At 39.3% G+C, this 22039-nt stretch overlaps 1 protein-coding gene across 2 annotated transcripts; it reads right to left on the reverse strand.

Moving 5' to 3' along the window:
- Positions 1 to 135: 135 nt before the first annotated feature.
- CCDC77 (coiled-coil domain containing 77) lies at positions 136 to 19670 on the reverse strand. 2 transcript variants are annotated; one of them, XM_063308551.1, is made up of 12 exons: positions 19463 to 19670; positions 16819 to 16874; positions 16140 to 16356; positions 14166 to 14308; positions 12750 to 12846; positions 7665 to 7737; positions 4966 to 5054; positions 3200 to 3348; positions 2219 to 2630; positions 1876 to 2043; positions 1590 to 1742; positions 136 to 707 (listed from the first exon to the last, which is right to left on the reverse strand). In XM_063308551.1, exons 1-12 carry the CDS (start codon positions 19475 to 19477, stop codon positions 561 to 563), a joined length of 1719 nt encoding a protein of 572 aa, XP_063164621.1. In that variant the 5' UTR covers positions 19478 to 19670; the 3' UTR covers positions 136 to 560. The 2 variants fall into 2 exon arrangements, with proteins under 2 accessions (XP_063164621.1, XP_063164622.1); XM_063308552.1 differs by having other exon boundaries at positions 19435 to 19669.
- Positions 19671 to 22039: the final 2369 nt, after the last annotated feature.

Here is a 22039-nt window from a genome sequence, read left to right on the forward strand (position 1 = left end):
ATCTTGATCTATGCTTCTCCTTAAATTGGGCTACAAATCTTTAGAAAACTCAAGAGTAGCAATTACTTGAAGAATGTGGTTTTGATTTGAAAAATACAGTTAAAATGTCCTTATGGCTCACTGTAAGAGTTTCTGATATAAATTGGTATCAATCCTCCTTTACAGAACAATTTCTGAATCATTTAGAAATTTCATTCTTCTCCATAATAAACTAACATACAGAGCGTACATAACCCACCTAGCTGCTTTCTATCATTCTTAGCCAGAAAAAAGTTCTTACAGACTACATCTCCTGTAGCCACAGCAAAAGGAATTATCAAATATCTCTGTCCTGATCTGTGCATAAACCAACATTGCAAGCAGAGACCAAATCTAGATACTCATTCAAAAAAAGTTTGATTTCAAATCTCACACGTTTTAATTGGTTTCTTCATTCAGCCCTGGAATGTAAAGTTAGTGCTACACTCACTGCAAGCTACACATTTTGTACAAAAGAAAGGTTGTTGAGGTGACAGGTCTTTATCAACACCACTCATTCTGACTGACATACTGTATCATTATCAACAAACTCGTAGGTCATTTTCCATCCCATATATCTTTGATTTTAAGTTTTTAAGTTCTCCTTGTATCTTTTTAGTTCTCTTATTCCCTTGGCGAACTTCATGTAGAATTGCAAGATCTTGGTCAGGGCCCACAGTCATTACCACCTAAAAAGGAAAACAATTTCAAAGAATGGATAAATAGGTTTGAAAGCAGTTTGATTTTTGAAAAGGAATATAGAACTGTTTAGAGTAGATTTTATTGATTGAAATGACTCATATGGCTGCCCATCTTATATATTGCCTTCAAGGACAGCCCCGTGTAGAATATGTTGCAGTAATCCAACCAGGAAGTGACCAGAGCATAATTGACTGTGAGCAAGGCCTCCTGGTCCAGGAATGGCATAATTGGTGCACAAGTTGGATCAGCGCAACGGTCCCCCTAGCCATGGCTGCCACCTCAAGCAGGAGCGCCAAATCCAGGACAGCCCCCAAATTTGGCACAAGCTCTGTCTTGGGGAGTGCTACCCCGGCACAAATCAAAGATGACACCTCACTAGATTGGGGGGGGGGGGGTGAGCAAAAAACAGAGCCACTACATCATGCTATGGTTGAGACACAACTGTTTTTTCCCATCCAGACCCTCACAACCTCCAGGCTCTGGGTCAGAACCTGAATGGCACTGCCTGGCCAGCGAGGTGTGAAGAAGTATAACTGGTTATTATCAGCATACTGATGATACTGCACCCCACGCTGTTGATGACCTCCCCCTGCAGTTTCATGTGGATACTAAAAAGGAGTGGTCAGAGACCTGAGGCACCCCATACTTCAGGGGCCTGGGGCTAGACCTTCCTCCCAGCACTGAGAAGACTAGAACTTGTAACGTCCCTGTTCCTAATCCAGTGCACCAAACTGGCTTTTGGTAAAACCACAGTCAGATCAAAAATAAATTCAGCTAATTATTCTTTCTGAAGTTTGGAAATTTGGTCACAAGGCATTACTTCAGAGGAATTAATCCCATTCTAATTCTTTCTCTTGACAAAATAATACCTTGAAAAGTTGCTTCTCGATGTCCTGCAGCCTTTGTTGGAGTTGCTTAATGTCAGTTTTAAACCCCTCCACTTCCATGACACGCCTTTTTTCCAGTGCCTCATAGCGCTGGGTCATTTGCTGTAGACGCCTCCCCATCTTTTCTGACCGTTGCTACAAATGTGGAAGCAAAACATAAGATAATAGTGTAATAATCACATTTTTGTCAGCAGTTCTCATGATAAGATTGAGGAAGGGACTACCGTACTTTGACAAAGTTGTTGCAAAAGCAGCAAAAGTTTCTTACCTTCAGGATCTCTCGACTTAAATCTCCTTCCTCCCGAATCTTAGCCAATTCTTCTTCCAATGAAACACACTGGTCTCGATACATGTTTGCTAATCTCTGCTCCTGTGTCAGTCGATCTTGTAATCCTTGGAGGTGACATAAAAATCCTTTTGGGGGCTTCTTAAGCAGCTGGAAGAAAGTACAGAAATTACAAATGGTCACATCAATAAATAATTGAGAGAAAACAGTGACTGGCAAGAAACTTTTAACACCATTTCAATGTGTCACAGCATCACCATGTTGAAATTTTATGACATTATATCTAATCTGCAGAAACAACCTGATGCAACATAGCAGTCATTACTTTGACCTCTGCTTCATATACTTTATGAACACCATGGGCTGCTTGAGAAACACGTCTGGCAGCTTTCGGTTTCCTCTTCTTGAAAACTTCAACCTTCCTGCTGGGAGATGGTCTCTTGGTGAAGCTCTGCTGACAAGGACTACCTTCCCTCTCATCTGGGCTAGTGTCCTGCTGCTCTGGGCTAGTATCTCGCCAGCTTTGATCACTTTCCTGACTTTGATTGATGTGGTCCTGGACCAGACTGCTGTCCTGACAAATCCTGCTCTGTTTGGGTGCACATTTAAATTTGTCCATCTTCCTCAGCAGAGTGTCCTTCTCTGCCACCCAGGATTTTTCATTTGCTCGTGCATCAAACTTCATCTGCAGAAAATCTCTGGTACTCTCATATAGCAAATTTTGAGCTTTGTGGTATCTGGGGAAAGGCAATACAATGAATTAGTAACTGATTTATTGTCATACTTTAACCCCACTATGAGGGGTTGTGGAACAGGAAGCAACAGCTTCAATAGATCAGTGTGTCCTAAATTTATGTCTGCATGGGTGCTTTGTCACCATGTGTACCCTGGCTTTGAGTCTACATGGATCTGGATCCTAACCCAAATTGGATTAGTCATCTAATCCACTACTCTCTACCCTGATTTGCAGCAGCTCTCCACGATTGCCAGAGGTTTATCACAGAACCCAATATCAAGACCTTTTGTTTGGGAATGCTGGTGATTGAATTTGGAACTGATTATCCATATAGCAGCTAGGCTCAATTATAGTGTTATGGACTCTCTCCCAAATAAGAATAGTATCTAGAAGTAATCACTTACAAAACAATCCATCCCACACATACCGTAGCAAAGGGTCAAACCAGGAACATCAGATAGAAAAAAATGATATTCTGCTCAGGGCAGAATAAAATGCTTTTACAACCCCTGCCCCACTCAACACATCATTCTTTTTAGTATGTGAACTCAACTCGTCTTTTGCACCTACTTTTCGGCAATCTCTTTGATCTTCTCCTGATCCCTCTGATGCTGAACCTGAGCTTCTTCAATACGGATGCGTCGATCCTCTAGCAGAGCCTCAATTTGCTCCTTTGACAACTTGGTCTGTTCTTCTAGTTGAGCCTGAAGAGCTTCCACCTGGATCCACAAAGAGAAAACCTGAAGAATCTGCTACAGTGCAAATAAGGCTTTCCCTTGCAGAATAGCACCCCCCCACCATATTTTTTGCAGGTTTTAGGCAGTTTGGTGTAGTCGTTAAGGTGTTGGAGTAGAAACTGGGAAACTGAGTTCTAGTCCTCCCATAGGCACAGAAGCTGGCCAGGTGACTTGGACTCTCTCAGCCCAACCCTCTGTTGTGGGGAAGATATGAGGAGAGACCATTATGTATTCTTTTTTGAAAAAATGTCAGTTGTTTTTCCAACTATTAAATGTCAAGGATAAAATGATTACATCAAGTGACATCCCCCAGCATTAATTATTTGCTTTTTCTTTCGACCACACATTCCCAGATTTGCTACCCCTCCTCCCAACTGCATTTTCTTCTTCTGTCTCAATACTTGCACAGCCACAATACTTTGAACAAGAATGAGGGGAAAATATTGCTTGCAGCAGGCATCTCACTCTTGTAATAAAGCTGGCAAACTTGCCAGGTTGGATTGTACAAGGACACCAGCCTGGAAGTGGGGTGCCCTCAAAACTCGTTCAATGATTCTGACCAGTTAGTAGCATTAGGGAATAAAACGATACTAAGGTGAACCCTGGGTGACTTTCCCAGCTAGCTGTTAGTGTATAAGGGTGTGGGAACATGCATTTGCACAGCTGAATTCTGAGAAAACAATGGCATATCTAGCAAGAGGAGAGCTGCATAGAAATGAACCCTGAGTCATGAATCTTCCTCCTGGACAATTCCTTCTGTCAGTCAAATGAAAAAGTCAGAACACTTGGGGCTATTAATCTGTCAGATTTTTCTTGGCGGATACCAGAACTGGACATTTCCCCAGTGAGCAATTCAAGGCTGCAGATCTCTTAGTCATCCAATTGCAGAACCAAGACAGCGTCACAGCAATTGTTGAATCTAAAATATAAGTTCTTCTAATAGATCTAGATTCAGTTCTTGCAACCATTTTCTTCTGCTCACATGTTGTGAAATGTTGTGAACATCATGCTTTTGAGTGGGAAGAATGGTTGCTAAAGGTCCCATTATAATAGAGGGCTAGTCTAATTTCAACCTGTTTGCTTCTGTCCTTGCCAGAATTACCTCTTATGCAACCTCTTTTGCAATCTTTTGTTCATGCCTGAAGAAAAGCAATAAAAAAGTCCAGCCACCTGGTAACCTTTGTTTACCTTCCTAATGCCCTTTTGATAGTTTCTACCACTTTCTCTTTCCCCCACTTTTCCCAGGGGGCACACCTGAACTAGAACAGATTAATACCCTCGAACACCAGATCTGCCTGTAATAAATCCAACCTTGTCTGCAAAGAAATAGTGGATTAGAGGGAAGACTGGCATCCATCACCAAAACCTGGCTAGATGAAAGTACCCTTCGCTAAGATCTGTTTAACTGGGGTTCAGTCAAGACCCCAATGCAGGAGAGGTAGAGTGTCAATTGTGTATGCCATGAGATATCACAATGCACATTATCATAAACATATTCTGGAACTCCTTTTTGTTAAAAGAATTGACGCTGAATTTGATGAACCTCAATCCAGACTACCATGGTGATTCTACAGTTTTTCATGTAGTATTACCAATTACCTGTAATAAGAGTGTTTGGTTGTCTCTTTGGTATCTATTTCCACTTTCAGGCTTCTCTCCTTTATTTTTTAAGGCAGAGCTTTTAGTACCTACAGGAAAATAACTTTAATTGACAAGATGTTATCCCATTCCTTTTATTAATCTGAAAGGTTTCTCTTGAGGTAATGTTTTAAGGCCACAGTAGTTAGCAGAATGGAACCATGCACTTCCTATGACAATTCTTTTTCTATAGTACACGAAGAGTATCCTGAAAAATAGGTTGCTCCTTCCACTTGCTCCAAAAGGAAGAATTAAAAGATGCGTAACAAAGCCTGGAATAGGAGGAAGCACCTCTCTCTTAAAGTTACAGGATAAAAAAAGTCAAGAGGAACAAACAATCAGAATAAAAAAACACAAGATAGTTCTTCTCCATGATAAAAATCATTATCATATTATGGAAGAACCAGTATCCTCCATCCACTGTAGAGAAATAACTTTAGGAATTTAGGAAGGAAGACAGATTGTAATGGATTTTGCATATAGCAATTATGGGAACCGTATTAAGAAAAAAATGCCTGAAGTAGCTACATGCTTTACAGAATGGGTCACAACTTTCTCCAGAGCAGCAACAGAGCTTGAGAGAGGAAACACAGAGTGGATGCAACATGTCTGGAAACCTTGCCATAAGGTGATCAGCTAAAAAGAAGTAAATAGCTTTAGGAAGAGTACATAGGTTTATTGCTTTTTGAATAGGAGATAAGAAGGTTGGACCACTCTGAGTCCCAATTTAATCTGATGTTCCTGGACACTGTGGAAACAATTAACTTTATCCAGTGGGCTGAGACAGTCAATGGAATTTCTGTCCAATACATCTATAATCCACAGAGCGTGGGTTATCCCACATCAGATATCATCTAGAAATAGAATCGCATCCTCGTGAATGGGAGAATACAGAGCTGGAATCTTCTGGTAATGCAGACTGAGTGTTTCAGAGGATAGAACGCCCCCACAGAACAGGGATTGAACTAAGGGTCAAGGAGAATGCAATGTTATCCTGGTTGTCTAAATTGCAATCTGATGGATATAATTGTGAGCTGTTAACTATACATCCAGTCCTGTAAGCCAGAATAGCATATATTGTTTTGGGTCTCAGAACCTAACAAAACGTTTTACAATGTTTCTAGAAAATATATCAAATGTGTCAACCTGTCTCTAGAAAATGAAAATCAGATGCAGTGTTAAAAAAAAATACAGGTAACACCATTTGCTTTCCTGAATCAACTGGACAGCAACTTACACATGTAACAGTTGCTAACATAAAAATACCTTGTTGAAATATACTACAGATGTTTCCTCTTCTACTGGGCCTTGACTCCAAGTACCTATACTTGTAATGAAAATTCTTTTCTATGTATCTCCCCCCCTAATGGAAGGAGAAGTTTCTTTCAGAAGAAAGCTAGGATTAATATGCACTGAAAGAGAGACCCACAGAACCAAAGCAAAATTTAATTTGTAGCGAACTGTTTTACCTTGAATGTGCAAGGTGGAGAGGGATTACAAATGTCACACATTTAATGAATTAGATGTTAACTTCCTTAAATATAAGCAAATCAGCCAGCTATCAGTAGAGAATGTCTCTAGAAACAGCTTCCTTTTGTCAGATAATAAACATCTCTAAAAAAAACCTTATGAAAATGAATAATTCTCCAAGCCTACAAAAGGGGGAAACGCAAGTTAGTCTCAGACTATAGGCATACATATTATTATTATTTTATCCTGCCCTTTTACAAATAACTCAAGGCAGCAAACATATCTAATACTCCTGCCTCCTATTTTTCACCACCACAACCCTGTGAGGTGAGTGGGGCTGAGAGTGACTGGCCCAAAGTCACCCAGTTGGCTTTTCATGCCTAAGGGAGGCCTAGAAATTAAAAGCCTCCTGATTTCTAGGCCAGCACCTTAACTACTACACCAAACTGTCTCTCTAATTCTGATTTTAGATGTGTATCTATTGCTGAAACCTAGGCAGAACAGCGTGTGATCACTATTTCTGGATTCACTGTTAACACCAAAAGCTCTCACTGATGCATCCCAAAATCATACAGAGGTAACCCACCAGCGATGTAGCCACTATGGCTGAGATCAGAGTGATTGGCATAAAGAGGGGTACTGACAGTTCTTCAGGGAGCAAAGCAGGATGACTGCTATTTAGAGTTTGCCTCCTACTGACTGGTAGTCAGAACTTCTACTGTTGGTGTTCTGTCTATCTGAGAGATCACTGAAAGAACGGAGAGAAACTTTGGGGCCTTGCTTTCTTCAAAGAATCAAGAGAATCAGTTCATTCCTTGTGAAAAGAAGTCTACAAAATCCTGTGTAACGGAGCTTAGCAGGAACATCACTGAGAGGGAATGTTTTCTCCCGCTCTATGGCTGCTCAGTTCTTAGCCCTGCCTAATGAAAGGAGCAACTCAGTTTTTAGGATATCTTCCTAGCGGAAAGGAAGGGAAGGGAGGGGAAGACTTCAGCTCAATGTACAACTCCCAAATTTACAGGCATCATCCTGGGAATTGTAGCTGCAACAATCCAGAGGGCAACACAAAGGGGAAGGCTGAATATTCAAGCAGGCAAATTCAATAAAATCAGATATTTTCCATAAAATCCTATGGTATCTGAATGTTATCTGTAAAGTTTACTAAAAGTAATTTTTATTTTTCCACTGACCTATTTTTGAAGTGTGTTTATCATATCTATCATTTGTATCTCTGCTCTTGATTGGTCGTTGATGTATAGTGACCTATGATAACCAAAACATTTTGTTCATTTTCTATTCTACCACAGCTTTTAATATACACATTAGACACAATACAATACTAAAAAAATAAATAGATAACAATGATCTTATTTATTTTATTTATTTTCTATCCCGCCTTTATTATTTTTATAAATAACTCAAGGCAGTGAACATACCTAATACTCCTGCCTCCTCCTATTTTCCCCACAACCACCACCCTGTGAGGTGAGCTGGGCTGAGAGAGGGGGCCTGGCCCAAGGTCATCTAGCCAGCTTTTATGCCTAAGGCAGGACCAGAACTCTCAGTCTCCTAGTTTCTAGCCCGTTGCCTTAACCACGAGACCAAACTGGTTCTCATCTTGTAGTTCAGTTTCAACTGCTAATTTTTTATTCCTGTATCTTAATATTTCTCCATGCATTTTCTTATTTCTAGTAAACTTTTTACCAAGGTACACAAATTAACCTACTTGCTCTAGTTAATTTTTCCCATTAATCACAACTACCCTGGTCTCTTATAACTTAATTTTCAGATCCATGTTGTTGTATTATACAACATTTACTGCAAATCATTCAGGTTTCAACTAACAACAAGGCATAATCTGCAAACAGAAGTACATATATATTCACGTCTCTGATAACTTTCTAAAATCACTATAAGCACTCTTATACATTTATTTAATGCATTAAACCACCAGGGGGACATCACACGCCTTTGCCTTACTCTGTTTAATGTTGAGATATTAGCTACACATTCTGTATTCTCATGTATGCTTTACTTCCACCACCTACCATGCTTAAAGCATTCAGCAACCAATCTCCAACTTCATATTTGTGTAAAATACTCCATGCCTCTTCAGCAAAGGATCGTTACCTTGTCGTGGTGCTGGAGCTTGAGCACCTCAATGATGCCATGAGCTAAACCGTGAAGGGCCACCCAAGACGGGAAGGTCATGACAGAGAGGTCAGACTAAATGCGATCCCTGGGGAAGGTAATGGCAACCCACCCCAGTATTCTTGCCGTGAAAACTAAATGGATCAGTACAACCAGAGATATGTCGGTATACCATCGGAAGGTGAGACCCCCAGGTCGGAAGATGGTCAAAATGCTACTGGGGAGGAACAGAGGATGAGTTCAACTAGCCCCAGACGTGATGACGCAGCTAGCTCAAAGCCGAAAGGACGGCTAGCGGCCGATGGTGCTGGTGGTGAACGGCGAATCCGATGTTCTAAGGATCAACACACCATTGGAACCTGGAATGTAAGATCTATGAGCCAGGGCAAATTGGATGTGGTTATTGGTGAGATGTCAAGATTAAAGATAGACATTCTGGGCGTCAGTGAACTGAAATGGACTGGAATGGGCCACTTCACATCAAATGACCACCAGATCTACTACTGTGGACAAGAGGACCACAGAAGAAATGGAGTAGCCTTCATAATTAATAGTAAAGTGGCTAAAGCAGTGCTTGGATACAACCCAAAAAACGACAGAATGATCTCAATTCGAATTCAGGGCAAGCCATCTAACATCACAGTGATCCAAATATATGCCCCAACCACAAATGCTGAAGAAGCTGAAGTAGAGCAGTTCTATGAGGATCTGCAGCACCTACTGGACAACACGCCTAAAAGAGATGTTATTTTCATCACAGGAGACTGGAATGCTAAGGTGGGCAGTCAAATGACACCTCGAATTACAGGTAAGCATGGCCTGGGAGAACAAAATGAAGCAGGACATAGGCTGATAGAATTTTGCCAAGACAATTCACTCTGCATAACAAACACTCTCTTCCAACAACCTAAGAGACGGCTTTATACATGGACTTCACCAGATGGACAACACCGAAATCAGATTGATTACATCCTTTGCAGCCAAAGGTGGCGGACATCTGTACAGTCGGTAAAAACAAGGCCTGGAGCTGACTGTAGTTCAGATCACGAACTTCTTCTTGCACAATTTAGGATCAGACTAAAGAGATTAGGGAAGACCCACAGATCAGCTAGATATGAGCTCACTAATATTCCTAAGGAATATGCAGTGGAGGTGAAGAATAGATTTAAGGGACTGGACTTAGTAGATAGGGTCCCGGAAGAACTCTGGACAGAAGTTGGCAGCATTGTTCAGGAGGCGGCAACAAAATACATCCCAAAGAAAGAGAAAACCAAGAAGGCAAAATGGCTGTCTGCTGAGACACTAGAAGTAGCCCAAGAAAGAAGGAAAGCAAAAGGCAACAGTGATAGGGGGAGATATGCCCAATTAAATGCAAAATTCCAGAGGTTAGCCAGAAGAGATAAGGAATTATTTTTAAACAAGCAATGCGCGGAAGTGGAAGAAGACAATAGAATAGGAAGGACAAGAGACCTCTTCCAGAAAATTAGAAACATCGGAGGTAAATTCCAGGCAAAAATGGGTATGATCAAAAACAAAGATGGCAAGGACCTAACAGAAGAAGAAGAGATCAAGAAAAGGTGGCAAGAATATACAGAAGACCTGTATAGGAAGGATAACAATATCGGGGATAGCTTTGACGGTGTGGTCAGTGAGCTAGAGCCAGACATCCTGAAGAGTGAGGTTGAATGGGCCTTAAGAAGCATTGCTAATAACAAGGCAACAGGAGACGACGGCATCCCAGCTGAACTGTTCAAAATCTTGCAAGATGATGCTGTCAAGGTAATGCATGCTATATGCCAGCAAATTTGGAAAACACAAGAATGGCCATCAGACTGGAAAAAATCAACTTATATCCCCATACCAAAAAAGGGAAACACTAAAGAATGTTCAAACTATCGAACAGTGGCACTCATTTCACATGCCAGTAAGGTAATGCTCAAGATCCTGCAAGGTAGACTTCAGCAGTTCATGGAGCGAGAATTGCCAGATGTACAAGCTTGGTTTAGAAAAGGCAGAGGAACTAGGGACCAAATTGCCAATATCCGCTGGATAATGGAAAAAGCCAGGGAGTTTCAGAAAAACATCTATTTCTGTTTTATTGACTATTCTAAAGCCTTTGACTGTGTGGACCATAACAAATTGTGGCAAGTTCTTAGTGGTATGGGGATACCAAGTCATCTTGTATGCCTCCTGAAGAATCTGTATAACGACCAAGTAGCAACAGTAAGAACAGACCACGGAACAACAGACTGGTTTAAGATTGGGAAAGGAGTACGGCAGGGCTGTATCCTCTCACCCTACCTATTCAACTTGTACGCAGAACACATCATGCGACAAGCTGGCCTTGAGGAATCCAAGGCTGGAGTTAAAATCTCTGGAAGAAACATTAACAATCTCAGATATGCAGATGATACCACTTTGATGGCTGAAAGCGAAGAGGAACTGAGGAGCCTTATCATGAAGGTGAAAGAAGAAAGTGCAAAAGCTGGTTTGCAGCTAAACCTCAAAAAAACCAAGATTATGGCAACCAGCTTGATTGATAACTGGCAAATAGAGGGAGAAAATGTAGAAGCAGTGAAAGACTTTGTATTCCTAGGTGCGAAGATTACTGCAGATGCTGACTGCAGTCAGGAAATCAGAAGACGCTTAATCCTTGGAAGAAGAGCAATGACAAATCTCGATAAAATAGTTAAGAGCAGAGACATCACACTGACAACAAAGGTCCGCATAGTTCAAGCAATGGTGTTCCCCGTAGTAACATATGGCTGCGAGAGCTGGACCATAAGGAAGGCTGAGCGAAGGAAGATCGATGCTTTTGAACTGTGGTGTTGGAGGAAAATTCTGAGAGTGCCTTGGACTGCAAGAAGATCAAACCAGTCCATCCTCCAGGAAATAAAGCCAGACTGCTCACTTGAGGGAATGATATTAAAGGCCAAACTGAAATACTTTGGCCACATAATGAGAAGACAGGACAGCCTGGAGAAGATGCTGATGCTAGGGAGAGTGGAAGGCAAAAGGAAGAGGGGCCGACCAAGGGCAAGGTGGATGGATGATATTCTAGAGGTGACGGAATCGTCCCTGAGGGAGCTGGGGGTGTTGACGACCGACAGGAAGCTCTGGCGTGGGCTGGTCCATGAAGTCACGAAGAGTCGGAAGCGACTAAACGAATAAACAACAAACTCCATGCCTATTCACTTTATTACATGTTTTCTCTGGATCAACAGATATAAAAGAAACTTTCTCATATTAATTTTTCTATGACCTGCTGAAAAACAAAAATCTGGTCTCTACTTCTCTGGCAGTAAAAAGCTGCACTGCGCTTCCTGAATTTTTTTTTTCATTTATCATCCTATTTTAATCAGTATTCTTCCAAACAGTTTCCTAGCACACTTAAACTAATTTGCTTCTGACTGTGACAGTACACTGCATATACCTCCAAGCTGATAGGATGTGTGTAACAGTATACTGGCTTGCAAGGTAGTCTTTAGATTAGAGGTCCTAGTTTGCTCAAAATACTGTGAGAATACTTGTGGCACAACTGGAATTAGGTTGTGTTTTTAACATACTAGTCAAATTATGCCAAAACTAAAGGATGCTGTCCTTACCATTTGTAGGTAATGTTGTAAGTAGCACAGCTACACCTTCTCTATCACTAAAAGGCATTCCTGTAAAAGCCAACCTATACAAATTACTTACTTTTAACAACTTGACTTGAATTATAGATTGACCAGCCCTTGGCTTACAAGGCTTTCTGGAATTTGTCACCTAGAAAGCACTGGATTTAGGCCTATGAAATATAAATTCATCCATTCCATTTAACCTTTAATCTGTTGACCTCCATTAGCTTTTGCCTGAAGATTTACGCATATGATTATGTTTATATCCTGCTCTTTCTCTGAGAACTCAATGGTATTTTTCACTCCAAAGATACATTCCAGTTCCTTGAATGCTGCTTTTTAAAAAATATTTTGTTGTGGCTGCATTATTTTATGTCAAACTATGATTGTTTAATCTCCTTTATAAGCCACCAGCAGTAATGTAGCTAATGTAATTTATCTCTTTTATGTTAAAAAAAATTAAGATAAATAAAGTAAAAATATCTAGGTTAATTGATGGATGTTTACCTTATCTGGTGGTTCCTTGTGAAAATAGGTAATTTCACCACTGTCTGTTCCTAATAAAGCCAAAAGATGCTGAATCTTCTTTCTGTCCTCCAATTCCCTGTAATGCATTGAAAATAAGGCATTTTGTTTCTGTTCCTAAATACTGATGTATCCTGCACTTTTTTGTTGACTTCAGGGCCCATCTATCTCTTTGAAAAGCATACCTTTTAGTGCACACACTCTAGAAGTTCTCTTTCCTGTAGAATCTAACCATGCAAGATCTCATGAAAACTCATGGCAAGTGAATGGTTGGAAACACCACCTTTTGAATACAATTTCTCCTCTGCTGAAGATATTCTCTAAGTTTCTTCTATTTCAGAAAGAACTAAGGGAGATTATAGTAGCATCTTATTACTAAGAATGTGAACTTGAATCTTTAGCCACCAGGAGGCAATGTTAGCAAACCATTTTATATAGCACAGCCTTTAAAGTCAAACTGTTTCTGAAATTACTTTTTTGGAAACAAGTCTACATGATGCAAAGACTAGCTTTGGAAGGGGAGGTTCTATTTTAGCACTAAGACACACATATAGCAGAGAAGTTCCAGAGTGTCTCCTGAAGCCCCTATCAGACCAGACTGTAATTCTGAAATTCCTATCATCATGGGATTGTTAAAAGTAACATGCCACAGCATATGCAGGGTAGTCAGGCTGGGTTACAAAAACAAATGCATTACAACAATGGAAGAAGTCCCGTGGGCTTGACTTGCAACAGTGAACAGCTGACAAGTATGAACCATCCATATGTGAATGAGATTGTTTCTTTTTTTTTTCCAAACAAAGAGGCAAGGAAGACGACTTCTGAGCAATTTGATCCAATTTCTTTGGAATTGTTTTTTATGTGAAATGGATCTCCTGGTCCTTTACTTCTTTTTCTGGTTATTTTTTTATTATTGTGTTAGCAGTCTAGTAGTTTGAACCAAACAGATATCTCTCTTATTCAACTAAATGTATTTATTTTCAGCATTTCTATCCAATCAATCAAGACAATGTTTTAGGTAAGAGAAAAAATTATATGCGGTGTCCTACACTGATATATACTGTAGTTCAATTTGTAGTCCAGTGACAAGAGAGAAGCTTCATTTGCGGTCTTCTCAAGACAGCAGCAGAGGAATCAAGTGTTTTTTAAGTTCACCTTATCACTGATAGTATGTACCATGATCTTTGTCACAGATCTTTTCACATGAGAAGCAAATACCAGTTATCTTCATAAAACGAAAAGGTAAGGAAGAAGCATATTGCTCTCCTCTGTAATCCATTCATGCACATCTTACTTTTGTCCATGTGCAAAACTTCAACTTATTTTAAATCTATAGATTCCATCAAAGGCAATCTCTTAGCATCTCCATTTTTCAGTCTTTCAGACCAGGCCACAAACCTGATTTTCAGCCGATCATTTTCAGCATAAAGGCGAAGCACATGCTCTCTTTCTTGAAAAAGGTATACCTGCATATCACTCAAAGCCTTCTGCAGTTCTGCAATTTCTTCTTCTCGCTGACGCATTTCCCATTGTAACTTGTGCTGCACAGAAAAAATATTATTAATCAACTGGCAGTTGAAACAAAAGTAGAACACAAGTTTCCTCATTATCACGTTCCATCTCAGTTCCAAGGCAACTTCCTGGCAGAATGCTAGAATTTAATCTCTTCTGTCAAGAAGGTGATTAATCAAGTTCTACAAATTGTAACAAATATTTTCTTCACTCTTACTACCTATTGTATTTGCTGGGAACTGCCTTCTAGACTTCAAACTTCAATGGAAGTTCTAGTAGCTTTTGAGCAAACTGTCCATGCCTCTCTTAGCCCTGTTACAATTATTACATTCTTCTACACTTCTAATATTTCTCCTATTTTCTTCTATCTAGTTCCACTTCCTTTCTCTTAGCATCTCAGATCAAATTCTCCAACTGAAACTGCTTTATTCTCTTTTCTGCATTTGGTCAAGGCCAAGGATGAGTAGAGAACATTGATGCTGTGGCATCTTCAATAAAATGCTTCTAAGTAACAGGTTAGAGAGGACCTCTACCTAGACCTAGCAGAGCTACTGAGCCAAAATAATTACTATAGTATCGGCTTAGCTGAATCAAAGATCAGTAAATGAATCAAGAGAGAAAAAAAGTGGCTTAAAATATGAATACAAAACTGCTATGCTAAAGGTATCAGCTGTCTACTTCAGAACAGCAACTGTTCTTTCCCATTCTTGAGGAACAGAATCTACAACTAAAATATACAACTGTGGATCAACTTCCCAGCAGGATACGCCAGGAAGGGACTGGGCCATAAAATCTTGCTTCATATTCCTTCTTTACTTGTACATAAAAACTTGCTCACTCTCCTGGCTGCCTCCTTTTCTTGCTGGGAAAGGCAGTACCCTAAAGAAAAGCAACACTTCATCTTGCCTCACAGAACTATTTGTATTTCCCTTTTTCCCACAATGGGAGTATAGGGTGTAATAAAGTAGGGAGCAATAAAGCAGCAACAAAGCTATCAATTAATTAATGTAGCATAGTAGCTTAGGATTCACTAGCAATGCATGTGGACACATAGACACAGATACACACACACACACACACAGCACTTTGAACCTCTTTGACATCACATGTGCTCATCTATAAGAAAATGCATAAATATTAATAAAAACATTTTTTTTCTTCCTGCTTTCTTTCTAAATCCACCTCCCCCCCCCAAATATTACGTATTTTAAAAATGTAATATAGTTTGGCTTAATTTAGGCCAAACTATAATTCATTCTCTTAAGACTCTGAAAGAAAAAGAAAGATGGAAGCAGGAGAATAATGCTTCAGCCCATGTTGATGCTTTTAAAAACTAAGCTGGATGAAGACTTCTTTCACTATCAATGATTTAAAGCAGTTTTTTTTGAAGTATGAGGATTCAGGTAAATACAGTGTGGAGTCAGGGTCCAGATAATTCATATTTCTCTCTCTCTCTCTTTTTAATTATCCTGCCTTTATTATTTCTATAAATAATTCAAGGCAGGAACATACCTAATACTCCTTCCTCCTCCTATTTTTCCCCACAACAACTCTATGAGATGAGTTGGGCTGAGTGTGTGTGACTGGCCCAAGGTCACCCAGCTGGCTTTCATGCCTAAGGCAGGACCAGAACTCTCAGTCTCCTAGTTTCTAGCCTGGTGCCTTAACCACTAGACCAAACTGGCTCTTAATATTTTTCAGTGGAACAATGCCCTCTATGTAGCTTTTGCAGAAAATTCAAAGTGGTAAGGATATCATGATTGCATTAAGAAAAAGGACAAAGGAGTAAGCCTTAAAACTTCCTTAAATGGCTTTCCAATCCACCTATCTCTTGGTGGATTATCACTCCCTTTTTCCTACCTGATCATCATAAGATGCTTTGTAGGTCTCTAACCGTTTCACCAGCTCTGCATGCTCCTCATCATATTCTGCAATCTTCTTTCGATAGTATTCTAGCAACTCCCGGGAGGGGCGAAGATAGGCCAGACGTTCATTGATTGAAGGAAGAGGGGTAGAATCACTTTGGTGAGGAGAAGGGGGCATGGCACCCTTGGAAGAGCCACATGGAGTGTTTGATCTGAGAAACATTATTAGATACCAAAAGAACAGTTAACATTACTAAAACTGTAAAACCCAGTACTTGCATTACAACAAACAAATGCACAGCATGCTATCTTAGACACAGGTGGGACACCTGGGGGAGAGGTATTACAAGGCTGGGACGGATCCCTGACACAGAAGGATTCCTGCCCATGATCTGGGGTTAAAAGGCATAGTATAATATGCGGTTTTAAACCCCCCAAAGAGAAACAATGGCCTGATTGTGGAGTAGGTGTCACACCCAAAACAACAAATAAATTCATAAACTCCAACAAAGGCCAAAAATTTCAGTTCTGCCTATTCCTGAGTGTGTGGCTCTGGAAACTAAAAATGGGGTGCTGGGAGGTCTATATGTGCTCTGCAAGATTCTTACTCTTGAGATAAATGAAAAGGAAAACAACAAAGATATTTGAAGTCAGCATCTAATTCTTTGACTTACTTTTTGGAAGCAGAGGGTGTTCTTGGAGAAGTAGCCATGGTGCATATTCTCACCACCTGCAATATATTCAATATATTGAATTACTGAGCCATAAAACATTTCCCACCATTTGGCCTTTATCCAAAAGATCAGAAAACAAAAATGTTTCTTATGGAGTTCTTTCTTGACAATTCGTCCCTGTATGCCATAATAAAGAACATAAAGAGATGACTTATGCCCATTCAGGCCAATAGTAGGCCTAATCCAACTCAATAAAAAATGGAATGGTTCATGAAATAGAGTCAAATAAGATTAGTCCAGTTCAGCTCTGCTCTGTAACAGTTCTAAAAGCTGATTATTCAAGTTTTCTTAGGTTTATTTATGACACCTACTGTAAAACTATGGCTTGGTTCATATAATGCAGTTATGTGGTTTGTTTGGTTTGTCTTAGAATGCTCTATGAAATATTGCGGTTTGTAAGCTATAGTTTATGGATGAAAGTCTTTTGTGGATCCAATCAATTGTGGCTTGTGATTAAGCAACAATGACCTAAACAATGTGGATATGACAATAATGTTTACATTATATGCTACACAGCTCCTCCATTAATATTTAACTTCATTAAAATGTTCCAATCATTAAAAACAAATAAATCCTCCAGAATCTTTATCATAATTTAAGAACTTGACTCAAGTTAGTTCTTTATTTTCAATTCATATTTACTATTCAAATTGTATGGAGAGGTTTTGTTTGTATTCCAATTAAATTTAGTTGCCCTTTTCAGCTTGGGTAATCCTCCAGTGAAACTCAATCATTCAACACACATACCTACCACCTTCTCATAATCCACTTAATGGTTTCTGTCAGAGTCCTTGGGGTTTATTTAGCTCACTTTTAAATGCAAAATTTCAGTCTGGAACACATTAAATAAATATTTCTTGGTGCATAAAGAGTATCTTGTGTGTAAAGCTACTTCCTCATCAATACAGTGTTATACAACGTTTATATATGTGCAATCACATAGTTTTTCAGTGAACACACTGCAAAATAAATACAAGAAACTTCAGACATAATGCATATTTAATTGTTGCACTGTGCATAACTTCATCATAAAATTAGACTGAAATTATACACAAGCTCAATTTTACCCAAATTAAACATCTAGGATCTCCTACCAGTCCATATTAATAACTATATTAACAAATAATCTATATTATAAAACTATTGTTCTGTCTCTGGGCCTCCAAGACAGCACTTGGAAGTTAGTGTGCCCACCAACATGTTCCTTGGTGCTTATCTTACCCTGTGTCTTACCCTATACAACTACATTCATCTTCCTTTTTAAAAAAGAATGGGAAACTAACATGGTGCAAAGCAAAGCACCAGCCTCAAGTTTAGCAATGCTTTTGAAACCCACATAGATCTTGGAGACGTTCTTAGAAAATAAAATGGCGGGAGACTGCAGCACAGTGCTTTGTCTGTTGGTGGTTGGCTGCAAATATATTTGAAAGGGCCATAAAATGCTCTCAAAATTCTAAACATATCCACTTGCCTAAAACAGTTGGGGATCCATATATGAGTCTATGTATGAAGCAATCCTTTCTATTACAAGTACAAAACAAGAGGATAACTTCTTTCTGCACAAAGGGCACACATTCTTTGCAAAATTAAGCCCCATTTCTTGTGTTTTTGAAAATTAAGGACTGGTATCTAACTGGATAGGTCAGACGACAAAAAGCAAGTTATTCCCTGGAATCCTGTAGCATTCATTTCCTTGGCATTTCACAAAGGGTAATTATGATAAAATATAGAGTCCACTTTATATTTAAATCCTGACTATCAAATACATAGCCTTCTAATCCTTAAGATGTATAATCTGTATAATAATACATGTATAATCTGCCTAAATAAATGGAGGAAAGTAACTCCATTAACTATAACCTGCCTCATCACCTTCCTCTATTCCACTCAAATTAGCAAGTTATTAGTAACAGTACTGGGGAGCACACAACCTGCAATGTTCAAGGATTTGCACTCAGAAGGAAAACAAGAAACTGACAGTGGCCATGTTTAGACAATACTGTATCCCATATTTAACCATGGTTTACTCAACCTAATTTTCTGGGCTCCTACCACATACTGGACTAGAAGCTAACAGTGTGGCTAAGGCTTGCATCAGATGCCAAAATACAGTTGTCTAGTTTATAGTGTTGTATAAACAAAGCCCATAGTGGTATTGGAAAAAATGGCAGTTACATCCAAGACAAGCAGAAGTGAGGTGAGGGCTGAAAGGAAATTTAAGTTCAGCAGGTAAGGGATTCACTGCTGGTGAACTGCTTCTGCAAAGTGAGCAAATGTTCGCATTTTCACCCAATAACCCTGTGAGTTCGGCTGATCCGAGGGAAGGTCACTACACAGCTGGAAAGGGATGACTCCCATTCTCCTCAAGCTCAAATGCCACACCGCATCTATTGCGGGCCTCCACGTAGCCTCCTTACTAAGAACTGGAAACAAAACGAAGCGTGTATAGCCTGGACATCTACCTGGTGGAGAGAGCCATCTGAATGGGATACTTCTGGTTTAATGTCAGAAAGCATGAAAGTAACCAGAAGCTACGGTATTTTCCCCTTATCCTACCAGAACGTCGTGCAACCCCGTGACACACCCTTCTCGGTCCCATCCAGAACACGAAGGTTGTACTTTTCTTCTACGCGCTAACTCTCCCGTTCTCGCCGCTACTACCGCCGGTCTCAACGGAAAAACCAAAAATCAAACAACAAGCTTTGAAAGTCCTCCAATCCGCAGAAAGCAGACAAACGATGTAGGATATTTTGTCCAATCACAACTCTCTACTCATCCACGCGGCTTCTCTGCTAAGAGTTCATTTGCAGACCTCTTCGGGAAATGAAGTCTCGGCGAAAAAACAATGAGGGTTGATAAAAGCCTAGTGGATTGCCTTGGATTATTTTGGCAACGGATGAAGAACCTAAACCGACTGATGAATGGAAAGCAAAGATGGTTTTAGTGAAATTATGTTTCCTTAAGGCTGCCTGGCATCTCAAATTCCTCTTTTAGTAAATAATAATTTGTGTTATCACTCCCGGAGAAAGTCTCTCATTCACTTCGTTGCAATAATAAAAAACGTGTGGCACAATTTTGTCTCAGAGATAAGCATCCGTGAATTCCCCAAAAGTTACTGTCTTTTATCCTGTGATCTAGAAGTCAGCAGCACTAAATAGGATGGAACTTAATTTTGAGCTTACACTCAGAAGGGATCCTGTAGGTTACAGCTCAACTCTGCTGCCTATGTTAAGGTATTGGTGGTTTTATCTCTCAGGACTTTTTAAAAAATCTACATAGAACTGCTGAGCAGTGTCACTTGAAGTTTGGGAGGAGGTGTCATTGATATGTTGGTAACCCCCAAACGTATTTTTCTTTTCTATTGATTCAGGTGTGATAAATGACAGTATTAAATCATTGAGTGGTAGTGGTGAATAAAATCAATAAACTGAAGCACAATCCAAAATTTTGGATTCTGTCCAGATTTAGCATCAGTTCTCCAGATGGAACTGCATTCTTCTGAAAACTAAGTCTAGAAGTCTGTATTGATCCATTTTGGTCCTTGGAAGTACAGATTGGCTCTGTGGTAATCAGCATTTTCTGCCAGTTTAAAGTGGTGTATGGTAGAATGACTACTCTAAATCTAGATTACAGTGGTCTAATACAAAATTTATCAGAGGATAAATAGCCATTGATTTATAATCTAGTAAATTCTAGAATAGACTACTGTAAGGCATTAATACAAGAATTGCATTTGAAATAACTGGCAACTGCAATTATTTGTGCAATATGTTGTGAACTGGAACTGGGTTACTGTTTATATTATATATACATTTATCAACTGAGTTGTCTCTGCTTGTTTCTGGGTTTAACTTATAGTTCTGGCTTTAAATTCTTCCTAGCGCAGAATAAGGATACTTACGGACTTTTTAAAATGCTAAATTATGGGTGATTTTTATATTGTGGCATTTTAATATTACTTTTTTTCATAGTTCATTTTCATGTGAGAACTCCTTGAAGATTAGGCTTTGCATTATATTTATATAATTATATGTATTTTCAGCTCATTTTTTTTTCAAATGCAGTCCTTACAAGGCTGTTCTCATAAGAATGAAACATAATTTGTTCTGATACGTACTCCACCAAAACATAATTGAGAAGTCATATGTTAACAGTTCACGAGTTTGGTAAATTTAATAGCTTTTTGTCTTGTTTGACTAAAACTGGGGATTAACAAGCACTGGGCAGGCATGTGCTTAATTTGGTCCATCAACTGTGCTTAATTTGGTACCTCAAGTTGTGTAACCCTCCATCTTTGAACACATTAACCAATTAATTATTCTACTTAACAGCATGGTTACTAATTGGCAACAGGTTAAATATAGTCAAGGTTAATTGTAACTCTAAATATTATTAGCAATTATAAATGTCAGTAGCATTGCTCCTTATCCTATAAAGCAGAACAATTCTCCTTTATATTTATTGGAAAAGGTGTAGGCAGATCTTTTTGTTCTTCCAAATTGTTATCTGCATTTTAGATTTTGTGATGTTTTATTGCTACTTCTACTTTACAGTATTGTAATGTTAACGTTTTTTCTGGTAATTGCTTAATAAGCAGTGTTGGAAGGTGGTTTATAAATCCTTAAATAAACTTTAAAAACTGGGTGGAGAAGATTTTCTTTCTTACTTCATTAACAAAAGCAGAATTGTAGCACTGTGAAGCAAGCCTTTCCTGGAAGTGATACCTCCTTCCAAAACAAAGTGCATGATTTCTGGCGACTGAGGTACTAACCTAGCCCCAGATCTGTCTTGTTAGTAGTAAAAATATAACAATAAATGCAAACAATCAGCTGCTTGAAAGTCTCCTTTATCTCTCTTTAAGGAGTGAAAGTCAAAGGTTTCATCTGTGTTGTAGAGCTGATCAGAAATGGCAGGATATTTTGTTTTTATAGATTTGGAGACTTCTGCAGGAAATCACCTAGAAAGTAAGTTCTTTACATTATTTGGAACAATGGTCCACTTCCAGATTTGAAGACACTAAACATAAGGAGTTTGGCATTTCTCCCTCAGGGAATCCTTTTCAGGATAAAAAAGAATGAAATATCCTTTGAGTCAAGCTCAACTCCTTCAGGGACATGTCAGTGTAGTCTTTTTGGCAACAATGCAAAAGTGGTTTGCTGTT

This window comes from Candoia aspera, chromosome 7, assembly GCF_035149785.1.
Source record: "Candoia aspera isolate rCanAsp1 chromosome 7, rCanAsp1.hap2, whole genome shotgun sequence".
Classification (NCBI taxonomy): Eukaryota; Metazoa; Chordata; class Lepidosauria; order Squamata; family Boidae; genus Candoia; species Candoia aspera.